Source organism: Acomys minous (assembly GCF_964271855.1).
Source record: "Acomys minous genome assembly, chromosome: 3".
Lineage (NCBI taxonomy): Eukaryota > Metazoa > Chordata > Mammalia > Rodentia > Muridae > Acomys > Acomys minous.
In genome coordinates this window covers 126178867-126203111 of record NC_140485.1, presented here as the reverse complement: position 1 = coordinate 126203111, position 24245 = coordinate 126178867, and the positions used below count along the sequence as shown (strand labels likewise).

Sequence of the window (24245 nt, the reverse complement as noted above, 5' to 3'; positions counted from 1 at the left end):
AAGCAGTGCCTGGCCACTCTCTAGCACTCTGAAAATTAATAAGCTTGAAAACGAAAGTTCCAAAAACAATGACAGTGACTATAAACTTTAGATTCTTTTAGAAATAAAAATTATATATTTTGTAGTTATGAGTTCCTATCAAGGGGAAATCATTAAAATTAACATTTTGGGTATAAGATATCCATCTGTGAACATAGTTTATTTCATATCATAAGAATAAAGGTTTAAGCGCACACCTCAAACCTCAGCACTCAGGAGGTCTCGGCAAAGGATCTCTGTGACTATGATGCCAGCTTGCTATACAGTGTAAGTTATAGGCCAGATAGGAGCTACATAGAGAGACCTTGTCTGAAACAAAACAAAAAAGGTGGTAGAGATGGAAGAAGAATAAAAGAACCGTTTGGGTCAAAGGAACTCAACATGGCTGTGACTGAGCTCATCAAAGAGGAGCCAGAGAACAAGGCGGTGATTTTGAGCCTACGTATTGTCTGCTGGCATTAATTGCTGGCCCAGGATCAAATTCTAACTGAAGTGTGAACACAGCACATTTCACACACAGTTTTAAAATAATGACAATATTCTTTAGAACCCAAACTAAAGTGGTTTTGGCTTTAGAAGTGGCCCTTTATCATAAGACGGTGGCCTTCAGTATCTGTGGAGACCTGCTGGACACTAAAATCTGAGACTGTTCTTTACGTAGAATAGTATGCTGTTTGCATATAGCCTGTGTCAATTCTCTCCCAAGTTCAAGTATTCTCTATTTTCCTTAAAATACCCAACAAGATGCAACATAAGGTAAACAGATGTTACATTGTGTTTGGCTGGGGAAAGTAACAAGAGAATGTAAGTGTTTGGCTCCTACAGAATCATCGTAGGACTCACTGCACTGGTCCATGAGTAAGACATGAGATGGCAATTCTCTATCAAGGCTGCTAGAGAGACTGAGCTGAGGGCGAGGAAAATGGCGGGAAGCACGGTGCGGGCACACGTTATTCATACAGATGCTCTGTGATGCGTGATGGGCAATAAGTTATATTTTTGCTTTCATCAACTTTCTAGAAACTCTTTTCCCAATATTTTCAATCCAGTTAAGAGAACCCATGGATCCAAAGACCAAGTGTATTTTTTAAGAACATGTCTTGTTTAAAAATAATATTTTGAGGAAAACTTAATATACTGAATGCTTTGCTGTATACAAAAGCAAAATGTCTTTGGAACAGTGCAAAGTCCTAAGTTACCAGGCACCAGACTATGTAAATTTAAACACACTTAAAAGGCAATAATGATGATTATATGTACAACTTCGTGGTTGAAGAGGAAGAAGGGGGAGGAAAGCTGAATTTCTCTTCCATATGGGGATCCGATGTTTACTGCAACACTCTAAAAACCATCTGTGGCTACATTTATCTCACAGAAGCTTCTGGACCCTGCCACAACTCTATGCCAACAGCAAAGTTAGCCTGATAAATTATCTTATTTCCTGGCATATTTGTTGTATATTTCACCTTCAGCTTCCTTTTCATTCCGGAGGTCTCCTGCGCCTTCTTGTACTCCTGCACCTCTGCATTCTGAATGGCACTCTTTGATTTCGAAATCCAGCTTAACAGCTCTGCACTGACGGCATCAAACCTGGTAGAAGATGGTGAGAGCCTCTGTCATCAGGCGGCTTCCACTGTTGCCTTGGCTCAATAAAGAACAACAGGAACACCCACCAGGCATGCGCTTTCAGACAATGCCCCCAAATAGACCAATCGCTCAAAACAGTATCACACTTCACAATTAAGAGTGAACATACCATTGGGCTAAGAAACAAACTAAATTAACATTTTTTGTGCTACTTAGGAATCATTTGTATTTTTATAAGGTCTTGTACCCAACCAAAAAAAAAAAACAGATTTAGTTAGATAAAGGAAAAGAACAAGTATAAACATTCTGAAAATTGTCTTCTTTTCTTCAATACATGGTTAACCAGACCTTGCTCAGCCTTCAAGGAGCTTCAAGTCACCAGGAAGCGATGGAAAGTGACAGGTAATGACAAAGAATTTGTTAGGTACTAATTCCAGGACTTCAGAGGAATGAGTCCTAATCCAACCAGGGAAAGGATGGTTGCAGGGCATAACAGTGGCTGTGCTTAACAGCTTTCCTTGCAAATGGAAAACAAAGGAATGGAGGTCATATTTTACAAGCTACAAATAGGTGTATCTGGTACACCGAGCGCTGCGAGGGAAAGCTAATTACCGATGTGGCCAAGAACCGCAGGGGCCAGTTCACTGGAAGGTCCTGGGTGATATACTACGGAATCTGGACTTAACCTAAGAGCAATAATCAATTGTGTTAATCACAGGCTTGATACGAATCTGTCCATAGGGTCCTAGTCACTGTAGGACCAGAAACAAAAACTACAAAGACAAGGCTGCCATAGAAAGCAAGAGGCACTCAAGAGAGTAGCAATGGCAGGAGGAAGCGTGGGCAGAGGAAGATGGCCAGAGATCAAGCCCTTGGCTAAGCCTTGTGTATATCACTAACCACAAAGACTCCCTGCAGTTCCCTCTGAAAACACGCTGTGGATGACTCTGTTAGACCGGGAGCAATTGAGCTTGCAGAGGTTTTTGATAATGGCCCCATACTAATAAATGAAACAGGGGTAATCAAAGATAGTCCATGTAGCCAACCCCTCACCCCAGCGTGAGTTGGTACCATAAACAAGAGAAGATGGATGTGGTGACTCCCCTACAGAGCATCCATTAATGTGTTTCTGGTGGATTCTGAACAACTGCCCCTTCCCTAAGGTAAGTCTTCTCTGTAATATGTCATTTAAAGGGTGTGTGTGTGTGTGTGTGTGTGTGTGTGTGTGTGTGTGTGTGTGTGGCATTTCTATAATATCTCAACTCTAAATCACTAAGAAGAAGATAAGAGGTAAGAAATTTAATCAATTAATAGCTGCCATCCACATTCCTGAAAGCAAGTTACTGTAGTGGCTGACTGCAGTCTCCTTGAACTTCAGCCAACCTAAAGGCAGCGAACACAAGGAAACTTCCTTCTCTGATCTTCCCTTCAAAACTTGCTTTGAGGGCAGTGGGTAAAAAGCGCTCTCTTTAAGGTCTGACTTAGAGTCCCAGAACCTTCATTTTTAAAGGGCAGTTTTGGTAGCATGTTTATGATCCCATACTGGGGGTCAGAGGCAGTCAAATTCCTAAGGCTCTCTGAGGTGGGCCTCAGGAATGAAGTCAAAGTTGGCCTCTGGAATGTACACACACCCACTGTCACAAACCTGTATTCACACACACACACACACACACACACACACACACACACACACACATGTACACATAACTCCCCTCTCTTTCTCACTCAAACACACACCTATACACACACACACACACACACACAACCCCCCCATACACACACACACACACACACACACACACACACATTTTGGGCTCTTAGTTCTAAATTGCCCATTTCTGTCTGCTGAGCTCTTTCAATCCTGCAGGCTTCACAATTTGTCCCTTGGCCACTCCTTAAGCCCTGTTCATTTCAGAGAGCTGAGGGTCCATGAACTTTACTTGAACATAACATAAGCAAGTGTGTGATGCTGTAAGTGACCAGAACCCAGGCATCATCAAACAGTACCTTATCTTTCAGAGAAGGCCAAAGAACATACATTTAAAATGGCTTTGGAGACTAAGTCAGTTTCTGCTCTTAAAATGAGCAAGACACATTGACCCCAGTATCAGATAACAAGATAGCTGGAAATGGCTGTCTTGAACAGATTTTTTTTAACAATCCATAAAGAAAACAAAATTAAAATTGACTACCATCCCCATCGAAAGAAAAGAGAACAGACCACCATATTTAAATAAGCACACCCTGTAAGCTCGGCCCGGGAACAAGCAGTTATTTAGGGCCCTCGATTGTGTGTGGGGTCTTCTCAACACAAGTTCATCGCCATTGCTACAGCGGACTGAATATACAAAAGGGGCTGGAAATTATGTCACACCAGAAGTAGCTAAAGAGCATCTCGGCTTCACCAGACGGAAATGAATATGAGAGCTTCAAATATTCACATGGGACCATTTGGAGGAGGGGCTGATCAGGAGACTAAGGGGGAAATTGAACTGCATTGAGACTGAAAGATTTGCGCAGCAGAAAACCCAGTTGGCACAGAGGAAGACTCTTGCAAGTCTCCCCCAACCAAGGCTAATGGGGAGTGGTTACCGCAGGCATGCAGAAAAGCCAGCATTGCACATGGACGTTCTAACATGCCGGTGACCCATAAGCCGTCACAGACCTCTGACCCAGATCTTGGCCTTCCAGCCTTTCTCTCTGCTCTGGCCCATGGCCTCCTCCTCCTAGAATGTGCAAACCCTTTCTTAACAAACTCTTGCTGCTTCTGCTATTCTCTAAGTATCTCTGTCTAATTCTATCCTCTAAGAATAAGAAACGAGAAATCCTCAGTTCTGATATTGCCTAGGAAAGCACTACTGGGCCCTACACAGCTCCACAAAAGCAGCACACAGGACATTCAGAGGCAGACTTGGGACATTAAAAAAAAATTACAAACAAGATTTCTGCTACCCCAAACTGCATGTACTCGGGCCTCTGCCAAGGAATTAATTCAGTAATGAATGTCTGCATCAATCCAGTCTCAAAGGTTATGACTAGCCCCCCCCCCATAGGTCATTGCTCACAACCCCTTCTATATTTTTGTACAAACTGCACAGACTGGGGATAGAAGAAGGGACACATGACACAGTTCATCTGGACAGTCAGAACATTGCCGGCTACTTATGCACTTGAACAAACAAGTGAGAAAACCCTGGCCAGTAACATTGGAGAACCCAGTTTGCTAAGGAGACAAACTGCTGAGAGTGAAGGCCACCAAGACAGGGACAGCAGGCAGTACAGTGGAACTGTCTGCTGAATGCATCCTCTCGCTAAAACTGTCCCCTCTTGTCATATGACACGATAATGAGCTATTGAAGTCACCTTGGGCACAGTGTTTTGTCTCTTGCAGAGGAAGGCTCGTTATTCACTTCAGGCAAGTTTAAATTAAGCTCACACCATGATACACCCCGTCTAATGCAAAGTCAGCTATGAAGACACACACTGCCAGATGCGCCCAGCAGCTAACAGGGAGGGGCTCAGGAAATGGAAGATTGCAGCTAATAGTGACACCGACAGTATCTTTCTCCCTGCCACTGTGGCCAGAGTAATGATACTACAGCTGCTGCTTGCAGCTCCAGGTACGCGAGTCCTTCCTGAGACACCATGAGGAGGCTCTTGGAGGACGGTTTTGTGCACTGCGCATTCAAATACTGATTCCTGTACCCAGAGATCTGGTTGCAGTCCTTGGCATCATCACTGCTATTGAAGCATCTCCTGTCTCAGTGTTGTGTAAACATTGTTCTCCATCGCCTCTGATTGGTTAATAAAGAGCTGAACAGCCTATAGCAGGGCAGGAGAGTTAGGTCAGTACTTCCGATCTCAGGGAGGGGGTCCCAGGTGGAGCAAGAGGGAGGAGGTGGTCACCATGAGGACCACATGGAGTAGGAACAGCGAGAGTGAGACTAAGACGGCAGGTCCTGGGCCACGTAGCTTGGAAGCAGGACAGGCCTGCATCAGTGAGTTAGAATAGCTCAAGATCTGCCTAGCTATAGTGCTTGAAGCTTATTAATAAATATAATAGGTCTCTGTGTCATTATTGGGAACCCTAAAAAAAGCTCCTGTTTTTTATTTTACAGGCGTCAGACAAGAAGCTTGGGGTCAAAAAGAAATTGCCTGATACAACTTGAATCCTGCTTTCTCTCTAACCAAAGCTACACTACTAAAACCATCTGTTTTTATTCAGGCCCCTAATAACGGCTGGTGTACCCAAGCCCTGAGATCTCAGTGCAGGAGGGAGCATGACAAGCTTGAGGCCGTGCTGAGGGCTCACTGTGACCAGGGTTATAAGACCCAGTACCCGGAATACAGTACATTTTAAAGCAGTGGTTCTCAGCCTTCCTAGCGCTGCAACCCTTTAACATACTTCCTCATGTTGTGATACCCCCCTCAACAGTAAAATTATGTCTTTGCTGAACTGTAATTTTGCTACTGTTATGAATGATAATGTAATATCTGATACGCAGGATATGTGATATTTGCCCCCCCCCAAGGGGTCGCAACCCACAGGGTGAGAATTGATGCTTTAGAGGCTCTGACAAAGCAAAGGCCCAACGAATGCAACTGAATTCTCATTCTGCTAACACTTCCCAGTTTTCTTTTGAATCAATTAGATAATAGACACATTTTAACCCAAGGGAGGCCTTTCAGCCAAACAGAAAGAATCTATTTAGAAACTTGATAAAGGAATTAACAAAGAAAACCTAGACATGGAAGAGAGGGGAGGATAAGAAGAAAAGAAAAATGAGGAAACCAAAATATACATTATTTCCCTAAACTGCTATTTTAATGGTGAGAAGAGGAAAGGGGTTCACAAAGAATAAGAAGTTTATCAAAAGCCAAACTGTCAGTGCTTTAATGTATGAAAGGAAGAATAAAGGAGGAGACACGAACAATCCTTCTCAGGGATACAGATGGGAATTGAGAAAAAAAAGAAGAAGGATTACACCGCACCAGTCTCTAAATTTAACAGAGGATGAATAAAGTCCCCCGGGGCAATTCAGATGCTTAGCTCCTATGAAGCAGAATATTCCAGAGACTCAAAGGCAGTCAATGAGTTCAGGACTGCATTTCCATAATAATGAGTAGGTCTAAATTCGCATTTGATTGGTGATTAGTACAAGTTACATGCAGGCCTGATGTTGGGGGGGGGGGGTGTCTCTCACTTTTTCTTGGCCTCCACATCCACATGGATCTGTCTCTTCTTTGGCGGGGGAGGGGGAGGCAGCTCCTGCTTAGATTTTTTTGTCATTCCTTGTTCTCTTACATGAACGGTCTCCAAAAGATCCTTCTGAGGAATCTGGGACATGCCAAGCTTTGCTACAGCCTGAGTCACCTGAAAGAAAAGTCACACCGGGCTCTGGTTTTATCCAAAGGCCTTTAACTGAGAGAGAGTCACATAAAATTCTCCCTTTAAAAATGTACAGCTCAAAGCCGAGCCTGGCAGCACACACGTGTCATTCCAGCGCACTTGGTAAGTACAGGGAGGGTTAGTGGTTCAAGGCCAGCCAGAGCTAAACAGAAGCAAAGGCAAAAGTCCGCTTCAGTGGCTATTAGTGTGTGTAACTGGCTACAGACGTTAACTCCACATTAGGCGTGGCCATGCCAACTTGTCCTTCCTCCATTCTGCTTGAATAACGACAATTGCCAAAACCAAAGTACCGTGATTTTGTCTCTAGAACTATAGTCACTTGTTTTTCTAGCTTCTTGCCCTGAGCATCCTACAGACCCACAGTAACGGAAGAAATGTCTGTTGACATTTTCTCAGTTACCACTCACCTTTTCTTAGCACAGGACAAGAGAAAGCATTTTAGTGTCCTTCCTTCCCCATGCCCCTTTTCTATCCCGTAACTAACCACCCAAACCTGCAAATAAACAATGGGCTCTCCTTCCGAGACTACAGGCAAACTCTGCAAGCTTTTCTCCTGATTGAAAGGCTTCTACTACCATTGAGTAGCCTGTACCCTTGTCTGGTTTTTCTTCTCACTGCTCTTACACTCTAAGAAAACTTAGTCGCCCCAAAATTAAACCTTCATAGCATCCATCCCCTACTCCCTACCTCTGGCCATCCCATAGCTCTCCGCGCCTTAGTCCCCAACCCTGGAAGCCACCAAGCTCCTTTCACGTGCCCAGACCCTGCCTGTCCTCCTCATTTCATATGTACAGAACCACTAAGCAATGACCAATGACTGGCCTCTTGTGTTGATCACAGTGTTTTCCTGGATCAGCCACGCTGTGACGAATACCTTGTACTTTCTTGTCAATTAACACTGCACCACTTTGGATATGAGGCTGTATTAATCTGTTCCTGAGTGCGTACAAGTTTTTCATGGTGTAAGACACTACCCAGATCAAAAGGTACCTGGTTAGAAGAGTCTTCTAGCCTCTGAACCAAAGAATCCCATCTCTGTGTGAGTTCCTCGGAGTCGCTGTTCATCTTCTTAGACGCCTTGGGATTGTTGAGTAATTGGCCCACGTCCTGCCCAATCTCGCTCAGTTGGTCCAGTGTTTGCCTCTTCATCTCCATGTCCTCTTTCAAAATCTAGAATGTAAACTATTGCTCAGACAACAACGCTCTCTCTCTCTCTCTCTCTCTCTCTCTCTCTCTCTCTCTCTCTCTCTCTCTCTCTCAACAAGATTTATCTTCCTCAGGAAATGTTAACAGGTAGCTTTGTGGTACAACTGACAACATGTTCTGCCATTCCCTGTACTAGAATAAAAGGCTCTCGGTTCGGTACCATGAATGGCAGCCATGTAGAAGAGGAAAAGGAACCATAATCTATATTCGCTCAGCCATATTAACCCTTAGTTACCAAACACTAGACATCACAGGCTTACAACGGATGCCGACAGGGACACACTTACAGCCAGACGCCGGACACTGACACTTAGCTCCTTCTGGTCTTTAAAGTTGCTGGTCTGGACTTTATTCAAAGCCTCTTCCTTTTCAGTGAGCCAAGCTTCCAACAGACACTACGAGTAATAACAAAAGTTGGAAATATACATGGAAAAGCATCTGACTATTCAAGTAAGTTCCCAAATATCTAATGCATATTAATGACGTCACATGTCGTTGGGGAGAATAAGAACTTCAAATATCTAAGTTCAAGGACTGGCAAAAGCATCAGCCTCCTACAACTTAACAACAGATTAACCTGCCATTAGTCCTAAATTAAGGTAACTCATAAGGCAGGTGTGGGTAGGGTTAATGTGTCCTCCAAGGCATCCTGTGGCAGAAGAGCATAGGCTACAGTGTGGCTGGCGAGAGGCTGGAACCTGTAAGATGTAGAGTCTAGTCAGAGGTCACTGAGGGAGCTACCCACAGAAGGAAAGAATGCTGCTCTTCTGGGGCCTCCTGAGAACCACTGTTACAAAAGAGCAAGGCCAATCCCTTCCTGACCTCTGGCTTCCTGTGTCCCCATGTGACATCTCCCTTTGATGTGCACTCCCCACGATGCTAAGTGTTGTGACATGAGAGGCAGGGGTTTCTCATCAGAGCTAGCACCATATTCTTTGATGTTTCCGCTCCTAAAACTACGACTGAAGCAAGCCTGTAAGAGTGTAGGTGTAACTCAGTGCCAGAGCTACTGGGTTCAACCCTTAGTAGACCATACTCATGAAAGAATATTAATAAGCCGTTTTGTCCTTACACATTACTCAGCCTCTGGGAGGTTTTTTGGTTTGGGTTTTTGTTTTGTTTTGTTTTTGTCTTGCTAGTGTATCAAGATGGTCATGAACTTGCAATCCTCCTGTCTCAGCCTCCTGAGCATCTGGTACTGTCTGACACCAAACCTTGCTAAGGATTTTATTATAGCAGAAAAAAATTATTCCATACAGTAACTAATCCTAAATCTCAAAAAAGTGAGTAGATAGAGGACATTAAATCCAATTATGCCAAACCCAAAGGAAAAAATCATATTAGAGCTCTAAGTTTTAAAGAAAGGGGAAGCTCAGAGATTATCTTGTTCTGGCTTCTCATTTTTTAGACAAGGAGATAAACGTCAATTTACATGCTCGAGGTCAGCTAGCTAGTTAATGGCTGAGCTGGGTCATGGTCCCCTACTCCTACACCAATCATGGACCCACAGCACCATTCGAGAAAAGTATGCAAGTGGTCAAAGTTCAGAACCAAGTATATTAAAGGAGGAAGTCTGAGGATGGCCCAGGGCCAACAGCAAAAACATTTAAAACTCGCAGCCAAGAGTATGTGTATGTATTTAACGATTGTATGGGACACCTTGACCAGATCATAAAATTCTGAGTTAATGTACACATTGCTAAAATGAAATAACTATAGGTCAGGAAACAAAATATCCCAATCCCCGTGCAGAGAACAGAGTTGCTTTTTCTGGGTGCAAGTGCAATGGAGTCAAGATAGATACTTAATTCCTAGGCTACCACTGTTTGGCCCTGGAGAGAAAATTTTTACTTCTTTGGATTCTGTAATGATAAGAACTTTTGTGGAAAGCTACAAAGTGAGCAAGGGGCTACCATGGCAAGAGGAAAAGTGCGTAGTCACCTTTGCATCCACACTGCAACTGAGTGTGTATTCATGGGCAATGCTAAAAAATATTTTCTCGTGCATTCAGCCCATACGCTGATTAAAAGTTAAGAGGAAGATTTAATACTCACAATGTATTGAGGATATTCCTTTACCTTGCCCCTTATTTACTGAGCACAAACTGTATGCTAAGGAATTGTGTTGGTATATGTTCCAACAGATGACTCAACAAAAACTCAGGAGTAATTATGATGTGAAAAGTAAGTCGGGACAGGTCTAAGCACTAACATTATGAGTAATGAGCAGAGGTCAAATTTTCATTACCTTTGAGTCACATAACATGATCTTAATGAATAAGCTGCATAAATGGATATAATATTGATTAGAATTTGACTTCTAAAATAAGAAATAGGGAGCTAGGAATGTTGCTCGGTTGGTAGAGTACATGGCTACTACCATGTACAAGACTCTGGCTTCGCCCCTCAACTCCACAGGAAGCAGGTATGGTGCCACAGGCAGGAGAGTCAGGAACTCAAGGTCATCCTCAGTGCATTTGAGGACAAAACAAACAATAATCTAACGAACAAAAAGTAAGCAAGCAAATTAATTAATTACCTAATTAATTAAGCAGCACTCAATAATGAAATGACAGTAAACTGTCTCAGTCATTTTTTTTTTCCATTTTGGAAGCTGCTAACTGTTTCCCACAGCTAACCTTCACTCCGGGTTCACTCAGGTATTTAAGTTTTATCCCTTCTCAAGTCTCTGATGGGTTTGAAGACCAGATAGTTTAGTATCCAATTAAGCTTAGTGGGTTAGGGCTTTACATGTTTTTAGATCAAGAAAGATGTTTTAAGTTAATAGAGATGAGATAGGATAGATATTGATCTCCATTCAGAAATTTAGAACCAACAAGATAGGAAAGATGTTTACTTCAAGTTTGCCAAATACAAATGGGCAAATCACTATGAATGTAACATTTGTATAATTCCTGATTGTCTTGTGGTTATTCCTGTTGCATGTAGTTTATTTTATTCATGTGTAATAACATAAATGTATATGTTTAAAAAGAAACATAAAATTTTTTTTCAAAAAAAGTTATTTGCAAATTTCAATAAACTACTTCCAAATTATTCTCAAAGTATGGCCTTCCAAAGAAAGAGATGAGTGTAGCTGGTCTTTGGTAACTTTGTGGGTTCTTCTTTCTTCCACCCTTCCAGCCCCCTAACATGAGGTAGGAGACACCAAAGGACAGAGGAGAGAGGAAAGAGATCCCCGAGAAAGGCAGTGGCATTGTCATGAGACTACTTCCTGCTGGTTACAGACATCAAGCTCCTTGAAGTTTTGCCATCAGGATATCTAAATTCTTCTTGTTTTTGTTTCTTCTTTGCTCATGACTACTTAACAAACCTCAACCAACCGACCAACCAAAACCTCAGCAGCCGTTGGGGCCCAAACATTTATATACCCTCTGAAAAGTACACGAAATTCCACACATCACACAATCGCAGGAACTATCAGCAGCTGGCAAAATTCACACCCCAACAAGAGCATGAGGCAAATCATAGTCAGCTGCTGGGAACACTCAGAAGCAGCCCCATATCTCACACATGGGATTAAAACGAAAACATATTCTTATAATATTTGTGTGTTTCTTAAAGAAGTCAGAATTGTCACTAAAGAAGAGGGGAGCCGTGTACCCCAGCTACAGTGAACTGATAGGCCCTCTGCCACTCTATCTTGATGGGCGTTAGTTGCATTCCATACCTGCTCTTCCAATAATTCCTGCCACAGAATATTGATTTCCTGCAACCTGTTCCAACGGTCTTCAGTCCAGCGGCATACAGCAGTCCAGCGCTCACCCAGTTTCTGGGAAGGGAGAAGCAGCCTCTGGTCAGCACAGCCAGGAGACAGGTACTACAGTTCTCCAAAGCATCAACTTACAAAACATACTTTTAAGTATATATAGGAGAAAAATACTAGCTTGCATAGGATGCAGTTATTTAAATTACTCAGAGCTGAGAAAAAAAAACAACCAGAATTCCTGTTCCTACCTCTCTGTGTAACACTTCACACAGATTTTCAAATTGGGTGTGTCTGAGGTTTCATTTTATTTTAATTTGTTGGTCTGTTTATTTGTTTTGTGCATACAAACCCAGAGATCTGTTCTTTCTCAGCAAGCATTTAACCACTGCTCCCAAGGGCAACCCATATGTTCACTTTCTGTTCTTCAAACTTTTCAGGCTATGGTTGCCTTCACAAAATCTTCAAGTGACTGTACACGGAAAAGCCTGGCCATCACCTGAACGGGTTCCTGTGCTTCCAAATCTCGTTAACAGTGTGCACATAGGAGCTGACTAACAATCTCATGCCTTCACTGCAATGCTGGAAAGAAGGAAGCTAAGCCTGTAACCCACATAATGCGGAACTGCAACTTAAAAGGACAATCAAAACCTCCACCCCAGCCCACCACGAACTCAAACTCGAGTTCAGTTCACGAAGTTTTGCATGAATAGTATCCAGGGGGTAGAAATTTAGCTTGAGGACAGGCTTTGTTTCTCATTTTGTTTTTTGTTTTTTTTTAACTAGATTAAATCAGGGCATGAAGGTGGTCCCATCATGATAAATCATAATGGATTAGTATGTTAAGGGAAAGGTGCCACACAGACACACACATCCTCCTGTTCCATTTGATATAGGCAAGGGAAAACAGCCTCCAAAACTGTTAGCTAAGTAAACCTTTTTCCCTGTAAAGTAGCCTGCCTCAGGAACTCCATTACAGTAACTAAAAGATGATTAATAGAGTGGACGTTTTTATACCCTTCTGTACAAACAAAGATACAGAGGAGGAGTGAGCACATGGATCTTGACCAGAGAGGGGATCTTCCGGGCCATTCTACTTTCCAAGGTCCTTACCTGTAACTGCTCTTCCAGAACAGCTGTGGCACTCTCCCCACTGTTTTCATCAACAATCACCACCATGTGAGTTAAGGAATTTACTTTCACCTGTTCAGCTTCAAGGTCATTTTGCAAACTCTGGAGGGAAAGAGGGGGAAGGGGGCAGAGAAGGTAAACTATGATTTCTGTTCTTCCTCATCTAACTAATTAAAATCTACTTGTTGTCAATAGTAACTAAGGAAACCTAATGAGGCGTGGTATTGCCAGTCCCCATCATTATCTTAAGTGCTATAATAAAGACGCTTGAGCACACCTTCGCATTTCGCCATGAGCCAGAGTCTAAAAGTGCAACACCAAAACTAATTGCAAATGTGCAAATGTGTGTCTTAATTGTTCCCAAAAATCAAAAGAAGAAGATGAGGGAGAAGAAGAGGAGGACAAAGGGAAGGAGGAAGAGAAGGAATGCTTGTGTCTGTTCTAAGAATGAAGACAAAAAAATAGATCCAGGTGTGGTTATCCCAGCACTCAAGAGGCAGAGGCAGGAGGATCTCTGTGAGTGCAAGGCCAGCCTGGTCTACACAAGAAGTTCCAAGTCAACTTGGGCTACATAATGAGACACTGTCTCAAAAAAATAAAAAAACAAACAAAACAAAATGACAAAATATAGGGGCTGGACAGATGGCTCAGAGGTTAAGAGCACTGACTGCTCTTCCAGAGGTCCTGAGTTCAATTCCCAGAAACCACACAGTGGTTCACAACCATCTCTAATGTGATCTAATGCCTTCTTCTGTTGTGCAGGCATACACACAGGCAGAGCACTGTATACATAATAAATAAATAAATATTTTTTTTTTAGAAAAAGACAAAACATAGAATGAACGGATCTAACAGTCCAGAGTTTAAACATACAGCACCAGAGGTCATTTTCTCCAGTCCTAAAAGGTACAAGATTGGAGATGTGGCAAAAGCTATGTGATTCATAGAAGCAATTCTAATTAGCTCGCCAAGAGAGCAACCAAGAACAAACATATGGGCCCCTTCCCTTCCCTCTTCCACAGGAAAAGAACAGTCATTAGACATCTGTAGAGAGTAATTTGTTTAAACACAAGCAATAGTGGTGTGAAATGCCTCTTGGGTAGTATTTAATGTAACCCAAAGGCTTTATTAATCAGGTATCTAGATGTTTCAATGATCAGTACAGTTCTTACAGGGAGAGTGCCTTGTTCTACCTTTCCATTCTTCTACTGTGAAAACTGAACCACGGATCATGGGACCAAGTTACACTGCCCACCACACTTTGGTTCCTCACTCAGGGCCCCATGCCCTTCTGAGATGAGGTGACAAGTTTCCTTACAGGATCAGGGGTGTGTGTGTGTGTGTGTGTGTGTGTGTGTGTGTGTGTGTGTGTGTGTGTGTGTCTTCCATTTTGATTCTCTGCCCATACTAGGCATTAATGCCCACACACTCAGGTTCGCATGTACTTTGTGGTCCAAAGCCACCTTTGCCGAATGTGACAAATGCCATACACTTTCAGAAGAAAGACATGGACATCTGTGCAAAGCTGTCCCTCTCAGCCCTGGCTCAGAAAAGCCACCTCCCCCACAAACACCACCATATAAGCTGCTGAACTAAAAACAACATGGAGGAAGTCTCCCAACTCCATCAGGCCCCAGGAAGGCGCCTTGCTGGCTTCATATGTGAGGAAGTAGAAAAAGAAACAAGAGGCAGATTTACTTTATGGTCTTCAAGCAGCTTCTGCAGGGACGGCAGGTCATCACTCAGTGGGATGCTTTCCATCTTCTGAATGCGTTCTTCCGTGAGGGTTAGCCAGCCCGAGAGCTGCTGCAGCTGTTTCTTCTGCAGTTCCATCAGAACATCATGCAGCCTGGCCAGGGAGAGGGGTGGGGAGGACAGAGCATCATTCCTTCTAGTTTGTTCCCTGGCAGAGGCATCTACTCCCAGCACCAGGGAAGAAGGGACAAGAGAACACACCCATGTCTACCCTGACCATTCAGGTAGCAGAGAGTCCATGAATGTAGCAACTAAGGGGGGACCACTTTTATCTTATTCACAACTGGAGCCCATTAAATGCAGTCCAGGAAGATAACAGCTCCCTGTATTCAAAACAAAACCACTGTTTCTACGCTCAGGAATTCCTGCTTATTCAATTGGTGGAAATGGCAATGGGATGTGAAACGCAACGTGGAAAGTGAAACGGACCATGGCATAAGACTGCTTTCTAAACTGCTACAGAGCACTGAACAGCAGGTCCATGTCACACTATCCTGTAGTCAATCGCCCATCAATGCCTTGCTGATTTTAATGCTACTGCAAAGAAACAGGCATCGGCGATGGTAAGTTTGAACTGTCAACTCAATACAAGCTAGAATCGCCTGAGAAGACAACTCTCAAAGAGGGGGCGTCTAGATGCAGTTGGCCTGTGGCCATGTCCGTGGGGGAACTGCATTGATTAGGCTAATTGACATGAGAAGGCCCCTGGGTGGGGCCGGGGACTGTATAAGAGTAAAGAAAGCTAGCTGAACGCTAACCCTGTAACCACTCATCCCCCTCTGCTCCTGACTATGACAGTGGGGTGACTACTGTCTTCAAGCTCCTGTCCCTGTAACGTCCCCAAAACGATGAGATCATCGTCTGGAATTGTTGGCTAGGAGAAACCCTTTCTCCCTTATGCCGCTTTCTGTCAGGGTGCTTCATCACCACAACAAAAATAAAAACACGGTATCATCCGTGCAAAATATATTTTCCCTTCTCACTATCTTCCACCTTTCATCTTTTTCCTATTGTCTTGTCTAACATACCGAAGAGGAAAAAAAGGCCATGAAAATCCTAGCAGCAGGACCCACAGAAAGGAGTCAGAACACTGCAAGGCCTGTTCCCTACTGGTCATCTTCTCAGACCCGCAGACCTGTACTTGAACTTAACTGTGCAGTGCAGTCTAGGGCGTCAGGCTCTTGTTTCTTGGGCCCCACTCACCGGGACTGCCTCTCCATGCTCTCTACCCGGAGCGCCTCCCATCTCGCATTCAGCAAGGTCATCTGTTCTTGAATCTCAAACTCTTCCTCATCCGACAGAGTGCCTTGTGTCATCAGCTGGTTGCCAGCTTGCAGGACACTCCCCACGCTGCTCTGGTGTGCTGTCAGCTCCATCATAAAAGTCTAGCAAAGAACATCATGATGCTTACTGAGTCACATGTTGCAAAAACAAACAAACAAAAAAAAAAACCCTGCTAATGCCTAAATTCAATACCAATGTCACAGAGAAAGTGACCTATAGAAAGCATTAAAAAAAAAAAAAAGACTTTGATGAAACGTATTAAGCTCTGGAAATAAGAAATAAACATCAACTATAATTTGAAATAAAGGTAGATCAAAGAAAACAACGTTGTAGGTAATAATACATGAGTTTAAAACTTTCACATTTGTTTATTTATTTGTGTAAGCTCCTACAATTATGTGAGTACATGCACATGTGTGTATGCATATGCATGCTACAGCATACATGTGAGGAATCACAGGACAACTTGTGAGAGGAGGAGCTCTTTTTCTATCAAGTGAGTCTCAAGGATGGAACTCAGGGCATCAGGTCTGGCAATTAGCACCCTGACCAGCTGAACCATCTCTTTTAAATAAATGCTGATTGTGTTCCATAAAGGTGGAACTAGGAATACACATGAAAATAAGAAAAACCACCACATTCACACCAGATGAACTACTTATATAATATTGCCATTTCCACTCTTTTCAATTCCAAATGTCAAATAATATCATACCTACACATACACACACACACACAGAGAGAGAGAGAGAGAGAGAGAGAGAGAGAGAGAGAGATGCATGCATACACAAGGAGAGACACATGCATACACACACACACACAGAAAGAGAGACAGAGAGACAGAGAGAGACAGAGAGAGAGACGTATGTATATATATATATATATATATATATATATATATATATATATATATATACACACACACACACTAAAACAAAACAACAACAACAACAACAACAACAACAACAACAAAAAGATCATGCTTAACAAAAAAGAAGTACCCACATTTAGAGTGAAAACCCTGACTCTGAGAAGCAAGCAGTTCCCCTTGCACAATATTGTGCAGGAACACTGGATATAACACTGGCTTAATCAGACAACAAATAAAAATAATGGCTTTTAGGGTAGTAGCAGAAACCTGAAGATCTGGGATACCAGCTAGTCATTCTGACTTTCAGCTACAACCAAACACATTGCTACACACTGATGTGCTCGTCAGGTCTAAAAAAATACACAAGTTGCCATAAGATTAAGTCTGGAATCTGGTTGCCATGAACTGTCCATCATCCACTCCCTGCAGGGCAGAGAAGAGCACCAGATTTCATTATAGATGGTTGTGAGCCACCATGTGCTTGCTGGGAATTGAACTCAGGCCATTCTCTGAGCCATCTCTCCAGCCTCCACTCCAGTTTTTCAACAAAGCCCATTTAAATAACACTAGCAATACATATTGATCTTTTTCATAGAGCAGAATTCGATAAACAGCAACCCAATTGTGAAGTCACCCTATTCATCCCCACTCCTAAATCAGGCACCGCCCGGGGACAGATCTGGCTCTCAGCTACAGATATTTACTTCATGGGTAGCAAACTGCTCTTTGACCTCTTCAACATCATCGGAAATGTCGTCTTGTTCCTGGAACGTGTCCTCGGCAGACAGCAGCCACGTCAGCACTTCCTCTAGCGCTATCTGGTAACTGTCCAAATCCATGTCCACCTCAGTGACGGTGCTGGGGGTCTCGGCTCGGGGACTCTGGCCTTCCTCTGCCAGCCCTGCACTCTGTGGAAACAAACCCACAGCAACCATGAAGATACAGGTAGTCACCAAGCTCACCAATGTCTGGAGAAACCAAGGCAGGGACCAGGGTCTCAGGAGACAAACCAGTTCTCAGGAACTGAGTGAACAAAGCCATGAATTAAAGCATCTAGAAATACAAAACAGAGTACACACATGAGCTCCACGTCTGAGGAGTCAGGGAGAGAAAAATAATCCCACATGAGTCATTGCTGAACAAAAATAAAGTTCTAAATGCCAGTGGTCCCATAAAGGGATGCTATTTGACTTTGCAAAATAGAGAATTTTGGTGGAGGACAGAAAACATGCAGGCCCTTGAACAATGGTTACGATTTACAGAAAAAGAGAGCCTGGGACTCTGCTCTGACCCCTGGTTAAAATTCTCTCAGGATCCCACATTTTATATCACATGTTAAAAAGTCAACAGCAGCGCAACACAGCCTGTGGGACTGATGGGATTTTGTGTTTCCCTTGTCGAGGCATCTGACTTACATGATGTGTTTGGGGGCTTTGTTGTGGGGTGAAGGCTTGTAAAATAAATGTCTGTCCAATCCCATTAGTTTCTCCTTATGAACTTTATGGTCTTGTAATCAAGCCTACTGACCCCTTTGTTCTTTTGTCCCCATTCAAAGCAAAATGTCTTTAAAAACTCGTGTAAAATATTCCACAGGCGCTTAAATGAAACAAACAGGAAAAGCCGTGCTCACATATGTCACCACTAAAGTCTTAACTGACTCAACGCTGTCAACATTTGCCCCCAAATGACTGAAAAGTTCACAAATCTATTTCCCAGCCTTACTTTTAGAGTACCCATTCAGTTAGCTGACCAATTAAACTGTTTCTAACAACAGCTAAGCTGGAACGACACACACCAACCAAAAACAAGAGGAGCCAGACATCACGTTCACATGTTTCTTCATGAGCTTTTCAGTGGCTTCCTCTGATGCTGACCCGTCCTGATTTCCCACGCTCTCCATCCCCAGAGTAGGACGCAATGGTTGCCTGCCCAGTTCAGTGAGGCTTCCCATCTGTAAGTACAGAACCTCCTGAAACGCCTTTTTCCTGTCTCTTGATAAGCTTTGATGGAGTGACATCATATATCTCTACTGGATTTAAAAATAATTTATATCCCATGGATATTCTATTTCTAGTAAATCTCTCTTGTAGCCTCCAGCAGCAATAGCACCTCAGTGCCTTTACTGTATATCAAAGCCTCTCCACATTTTTATACTCCACTGTTTTACCCCAAAACTTACCACCACCCAGGCTCCATGCACCTCAGTATCCCATCCATAAACCTGAGTGACAGACTTGGTTATTCTCTCTCTCTCTCTCTCTCTCTCTCTCTCTCTCTCTCTCTCTCACTCTCTCTCTCTCTCTCACTCTCCCGTCTCCCATGTTTAATCTGCAAACTAGTCAGTCCTACCTTCAAAGTTCAACTCCCATCCATCCAGGCCTTTCCACTTCCACAGCCACCCGTGTCTCTCCTCGGGACTACAATGGCGTGCTAACTCTTGGCACCCGCAGTTCTATCTCCCAATCCTTTGCTCAGACGGCGGAGAGAATGACCTCCCTCATGTGTTCACACCCACAGGACGCCCTGCCTGGAACCCTTCACAGTCCTCTCAATGCTCTTAAGTCACTGGTTAAAATTCTTGACATAGCTCACAGAAATACTGAGAGGGCAAGAATCCGAGGAGTGTGGGCATATGGAGATGGATGCTAATAGGTTAATTAGAGAAGCTTTTTCTTAAAGGTTCTGTTAAAACTGAGGAAAGACAGGAGGCATGCTCAGAGACCATATAGGTAGAAGACATGTCATACACATTATAGACAGAATTCAACATACATAAGAACGGGGGACGGGGGGGGGGGGCTGGAGAGATGGCTCAGTGGTTAAGAACACTGCCTGTTCTTCCAGAGGTCCTGAGTTCAATTCCCAGCAACCGCATGGTGGCTCACAACCATCTATAATGTGATCTGATACCCTCTTCTGCAGATAAAGCACTCATATACAATAAATAAATTAATTTAAAAAAAAAGAATCAAGAAAGAAGAAAAGTCCACTTGGACTGCAAATTATAGCATAAGAGTTATTAAATTAACATTAAAACTTGGGATTGGAGCCCTCAAAAACATTAGCTTAAATGAGAAATCAGATTTTTCTTTTTAGCTGAGTTACAGGAGTTAAATGAACCAAGCGGTCATCATAAGTCAAAATACTGGCTAATTAAGAGACAAATGATGCCAAGGCACAGGAACGAAAGTAAGCTAAGTTCTCAACCTGAAATCTTGGAATCATGGCACTAAGATAACTCTGAAGGTGACTTAGGAACAGTCTAGACAATGGTGAGAACATGTAAAACTCAGAATCTCGCAGATCAGCCAAAGGCCACGTGTGTAGGGCAGCAGCATCCATGAGGAAGTGGTGGCGGAAAGCAGCTTCTACGAGCAAACACTCAGTGTGCGCTGATTTAAAAACACAAGGAGATCTTCAACTGGCATAGTTTTAAAGAGAGATGTCAGGATTGCCTACTGGTCATCAGAAGTTTCCTTGGAGGGTAGTGGACAGGAAGAAAAGTCAAGAAGAAGATGATCAAGACTTGATCATATTTTATTTCCTCAATTACTTTAACCTAACCTCTAAGCTACCAATGCCAGTCTACAAGCAAAGAGGTGAAAATTAACATGCTTATTTGTAAACAAACAGAACACAGTTTCTGGAATTCTTACCATATCACATTGCATCCTAAACAGAGTGATTATTTTATATAAATACCACAAAATAAGCAAGATCCACTTTTTTCCCCTTCTCATTTACTATTACTGTGGGTGCGCACAAGATGGAGGTCAGAGAACAATTTTATAAAGTTCATTCTCTCCTCCTCCCTTTCTCTGGGCTCTGGGGAATCGAACTCTGACTAACAAGCTTTGGAACAAGCAATCACCTTTACCCACTGAGCCATCTTGTCAGGCCTTCCTTCTGAGGAGACAGCCTCAACACTACGAATTGAAATGTCTTATCTAACAAAAGAAATCCTTCCAATGAAGACATGGCTCTAACAGCCAGAGGCAAGACCAAGAGGAAAGCCTAGAGCATCACCTGGGTCATCAGGAAGGTGTATCATCAAAGCAGGACAGTGACCAAGGACCAATGTAAACAATTGACACAAGTTAAGGGATTTTCTTCTTTGTCATTTGACAGTCAAAACTGAAGAGAAACCTGGATTCACAATCAGGCCCCATCTCTTCCCCACTTCCTCATCAGTAAGTTATTTTTCTTCTAAAAAAATTGTGTTATTTTTGAAATGGATAAAAATAAAATGGTTAGTACACGCCATTCAAAATCTAAAAGAGCAAGTGAATTTTCCAAGGCTCGTAGAAGTGGGGAGGAAAGTGGTATATTCAAGATTATTATAATAACTGGAGGATTAAATGACTTTTTTCAAAAAAAAGATAAATTTGCTAACTGAGGATGTCAAAACAAATCTGGAAGGAAATGTTATAATAATGACAGACAAGCAGGCTTACGGAGTAGCCACTCAGTGTGTTGTCTTTACCATGAGAATATTAGCCACAAGTCACTGACTCCATACAAGTACCAAAAGATAAAATGTAAATTCCAGGGCACACACCCTTTCTCTTCCAAAATGTGCCTTCTCACAAATTTGAAGCCCCTTACCCCTCCTTCTCCTCGAATGTGAATATCTTTGTGGTGTGAAAATAAGCTTCTTCACATGCATATGGGAGCCAAAGGTTGATACCAAGTGTATGCTTTAGTTGCTCACCGTCTTATTTTATTGGGACCGCGTCTCTCACTGAACCTTGAGCTCACTGATTCAGCTGGGCTGGCTGGCCAATGAGCTCGACTGACCCACCCCTGCCTACCTCCCAGCATTAGGATTACAGGGACACCACCAAAGCCAATGTTATGTGGACGTAGGGCATCCCAACTCCGGGCCCCCTGCTTCTGCAGCAAACACTTCACTCGCCGAGCCATCTCCCTAGATCCTATGTGTACCTCTGAACCCAGCTGCTAAAATGTCAGACTGTGTGGCATTGAAAATCTGAGCAAAGAGACTTCCTTTTATGAATGAAGAAGACTGGGATCTTTGACAAAAATCACAAAGAGATAAAATGTGGGTTGAGTCAAGACAGACTGAGTAAGGAAAAAAAAATCCATTATTCATATTTCCTTAGGAAATTTTCATTTATACTCTGGTGAAAAACATCTGTTAGCCCATTTATGGAAAATCTGATGAGTAATTTATGGTAGACTGCCTCTTCTAAGGAGAAAGGAAAGTAAGGCTTATATTTTGAGAGTCATTATAATAAGATAATGCAAAATAAAGTTCTTTATTAATGGCCCCCAAAGAGAAAGAAAATTAATATTTAACAAAAATAAACTAAGACAACATGAAAAAACCCATTCTCTGACACCTACCTGGTCAGTGACTTGGCCTCTCAACCACTGTGAATAAAATCCACCCCTCAGCAACCAGTTGACTACAAAGTGCAGCATTTGGCAAGCCATGCAGCACCATGATCAACAGTCCCAGAGCCTAACTCCAACTCACCGTGAGAAACAAAAAACTTTCCTGTTTAATTAATTTGGCTGGGTTGCACATACTGGTGACAGCATGCTAACTAAAAAAAAAAAACTGAACTTAGAAAAAGTACAGATGTTAAGAAATCACCCTGCTCGAATCTGACCCTGTATCTATGAGAAAACAAATGGGCAAGTCCAGAGATGGGAGAAGGATGGGCCAGCACCTGCATACTGATTTCTTCCTCTTCACACTCTTTCTTATATTTCCTTGGGAGCGTCTCCACCTCTCGGATGGCATCTATCGTGACTTGCTGAGGAAGCACCTCAAACAGAGACGTTAAATACATAATTATGGATTTCTTGTCAGGGAGCTGCACGGCAACATCTAAAAGCAGAAGAAAGGACAGCTCAGAGGTGGAAAATATGCCAACTGCATGACAGTAAAAAAGTAACTCTGCTTGTACCAAGAAGCAATGCCTCGTTTATAATCTCCATAATACTGTGTCTCAGTAAATTGCTACTTCAGATCACTAAATATGAGACAAGGTGAAGAATTATTCAACCTCCAGTTCTTAAGTCTTCCACAAGCCGGGCATCATGATGCATGCCTCCCATCCCAGCTCTTAGGGCCTGAGGCAAGAGGAGGGTCATGAGCTTGAAGACTTCCTGGGCTACACACTAACTAAGACCATGCCTTCAAGAGAAAAAATTTTTTTAAAAACTGTCTTAAAATGCTCAAAAGCAGGCTACACAAGCTGTCGTGTAAAAAATGACACAGGCTTCATTCACACTCCAAAGGGAGCAGTCAACACTAAAGTTGCAACTAACGTCTTCACACTACACACACACTACACATACATACACACACACACACACACACACACACACACACACACACAAAGCCAACACTGAATCATTTATCTAACAATAGTAGATATTCCTAGAATTTCTCAATCCTGCTTGATAGAAATTAACTATTAACCAGTGAAATAATTAACCCACTGCCTAAAGGATCCTGCACATTGTTAACTACAAAAGAAGGAATGATTTATCTGCCACAAAATGGCCTATGGGAGGTGGGAGACGGACCCAGGAGCTCACTGGCCATCCAGTCTAGCTGACAGAGTCCCTGTCTTAAAAGAAGATGGAAAGTGGTAGAGAAAGACCCTTGACTTCCTCCTCCATTGGCTCACACATACCCACACCACACACATACTACACACATAAAAGGATAAATAAACAGAAATGCAATTATGGCTTATATTTTAAAACTAAGATTCCTTAATTGTCATAATGTACTCTAAAAAAAGAAAAAACAACATAACTTCTCAAGGTTCAAAGCTATAAAGCAGAATCAAGTTCAACAAGTTTTCATATAACAAAATTATAAAGCAGACTCAAGTTCTCAACCTTACCTTCAGGATCTAACAGCTTTTCAATTCCCAAATAAGTATGGGCCTTGCTAAAGGCATGTTCAAGTCTCTCAATTGGGGACATTTTGACCACTCTGTCCCAGCTGAAGAGATCGGGTCTGAAATCATCACACAAATAAAATTCCATGAAGATAAAATATAATGGAAATTATATAAACATCATTTCATTACATTTCAATTTTTTATTTTTTTTAATTTGTAAATGCTATTTTTAATTGATCTTTTATATCTCAAAAGTTTGTAAAATACATAAAATCTGAAAGTAATTAATAGACACGACGATCAGTAAGGCACTCTCAGGTTCTTGGAGCAGTTGCATGTATAGCATTTC

At 42.5% G+C, this 24245-nt stretch overlaps 1 protein-coding gene across 8 annotated transcripts in view; it reads right to left on the bottom strand.

The window, feature by feature from the left end:
- Positions 1-24245, bottom strand: part of UTRN (utrophin) — a 490767-nt gene that overhangs the window by 335683 nt on the left and 130839 nt on the right. For 7 of the 8 annotated variants that reach the window (XM_084777015.1, XM_084777016.1, XM_084777011.1 and 4 more), the window contains 11 exons: positions 23897-24012; positions 22706-22866; positions 17714-17917; positions 16058-16239; positions 14798-14948; positions 13082-13201; positions 11933-12034; positions 8530-8637; positions 8027-8206; positions 6831-7000; positions 1506-1629 (listed from right to left, as the gene is read on the bottom strand). In XM_084777015.1, coding sequence (XP_084633141.1) covers positions 1506-1629; positions 6831-7000; positions 8027-8206; positions 8530-8637; positions 11933-12034; positions 13082-13201; positions 14798-14948; positions 16058-16239; positions 17714-17917; positions 22706-22866; positions 23897-24012 — 1618 coding nt within the window. Of the gene's footprint in view, positions 1-1505; positions 1630-6830; positions 7001-8026; positions 8207-8529; positions 8638-11932; positions 12035-13081; positions 13202-14797; positions 14949-16057; positions 16240-17713; positions 17918-19358; positions 19444-22705; positions 22867-23896; positions 24013-24245 lie in introns of those variants that run through there. The other variant, XM_084777018.1, reaches the window with a different exon arrangement.